Consider the following 1,326-nt stretch of genomic DNA (forward strand, 5'->3'; position numbering starts at 1 on the left):
GTCCTTTGCACTGAAAGAAACCATTTCCCCTTTTATGGTCACCACATCCTTAGTGCCATGTAGCCATCCGTTGTAGAAGTCTCGCACTACCTTTGGAATGACGATGGCTGGGCACTAGCAAAATGTTTCCCAACCATGCTCTACTATAACGCTTGTAATTAGATCTGGTAGTGGCATTGGTGTGGGGAAAAATCTCATCTCTATCAGCATATCATCGTTTTCTCTCTTTTTCATGGACACCCCTTAGCCAACGCGAGCTCCCTGCTTTCTACAACTGCTTTGCCCTTTTCTTTGGTCAATGCAAGGCGGGATTTTTGCTTTTGTTTCCTTTCCCTTGCCTTACATTGTTCTTCCTTCTCCTACTCTGCAATTTCTTTTCCCTTCTTCTCTCTTATGCGCTGAACATTTGCTCAGCGCTTCTTCTCCTTCTCTTCTTTCTTCTTCCTTTCCTCTTTTGCCTTCTTCTTCCTTTCTTCTTCTTCCTCTTCTCTCACTTTTTCTTCAAATTCTTTTTCAAACTGCTCGGAGGCCAGCAAAATGCATTGTTCCTCTTCGAGCCTTTTCCTTTTCTCTTTTGCCGATATCTCATTGTTGCGACGTACCTTCTCATCTTGTAATTTTCTTCTTAGACTACTTTCTGCGATGATTAGCTGTGCCCAAAACATTTTCTCGTGCTTCTCTTCCTCCTCCTTTTTTCTCCTCTCTTGCTCTTCTAACGCATCTATCAAAATTGATGGGTCAATTATTGACCCTTGCGACGTATTCTCTTTGCGATGTCGCATCAAGGGGGTGATGTCTACATCTTCTCGGGTTGCATTGTTTCCTCCTCGGGTTGCACTGATTCTCTCAGTTGCACTGACTCCCCCTTATCCCCCCTTACGGAGGTGGATTCTCCATCCAATTCTGGAATCTCAGCCCTCTTTCTCCTCTCTTCCTCCTTCTTCAAGCGCCTCTCCTCCCGCCTACATTCTTTCTTCTCATCCGTCCTCCTTTCCTTCTTCTTGATTGGATGGGCTTCCTCATCTTCTTCAGCTCTCTTTTCCTTGATCTTCTTCTTCTTTTTCTTCTCTTCAGCAACTTCAGGTTGTTTCTCCACCGCCTCTTCCTCCAAAGCGACCCTGATGGGTCCCTCATAGGATTCTGCGTTAGCAGTTTCCTTAGGATCCAAGATTTCCAGAGCGCTTCTCCTTAATGCTTCCTTCATCTCCTCCTTCGAAGGCAGTGGCTGGTTCACAACCCCAGCTTCGAGCAGTCCTCCTTCTTTCTCCATGTTGCTGAGTATACTCCCAAACACTTCCTTATCGTCCCTTCTTTTCTTTTCACTTT

At 45.3% G+C, this 1,326-nt stretch overlaps 1 protein-coding gene across 1 annotated transcript; it reads right to left on the reverse strand.

Annotated features, from left to right (window-relative positions):
- Positions 1–796: 796 nt before the first annotated feature.
- LOC120084071 (UPF0329 protein ECU05_1680/ECU11_0050-like) lies at positions 797–1,270 on the reverse strand. The gene has a single exon (XM_039039972.1). The coding sequence runs from the start codon at positions 1,268–1,270 to the stop codon at positions 797–799; it is 474 nt and encodes a 157-aa protein (XP_038895900.1).
- Between the last annotated feature and the right edge of the window lie 56 nt (positions 1,271–1,326).

This window comes from Benincasa hispida, chromosome 8, assembly GCF_009727055.1.
Source record: "Benincasa hispida cultivar B227 chromosome 8, ASM972705v1, whole genome shotgun sequence".
Classification (NCBI taxonomy): Eukaryota; Viridiplantae; Streptophyta; class Magnoliopsida; order Cucurbitales; family Cucurbitaceae; genus Benincasa; species Benincasa hispida.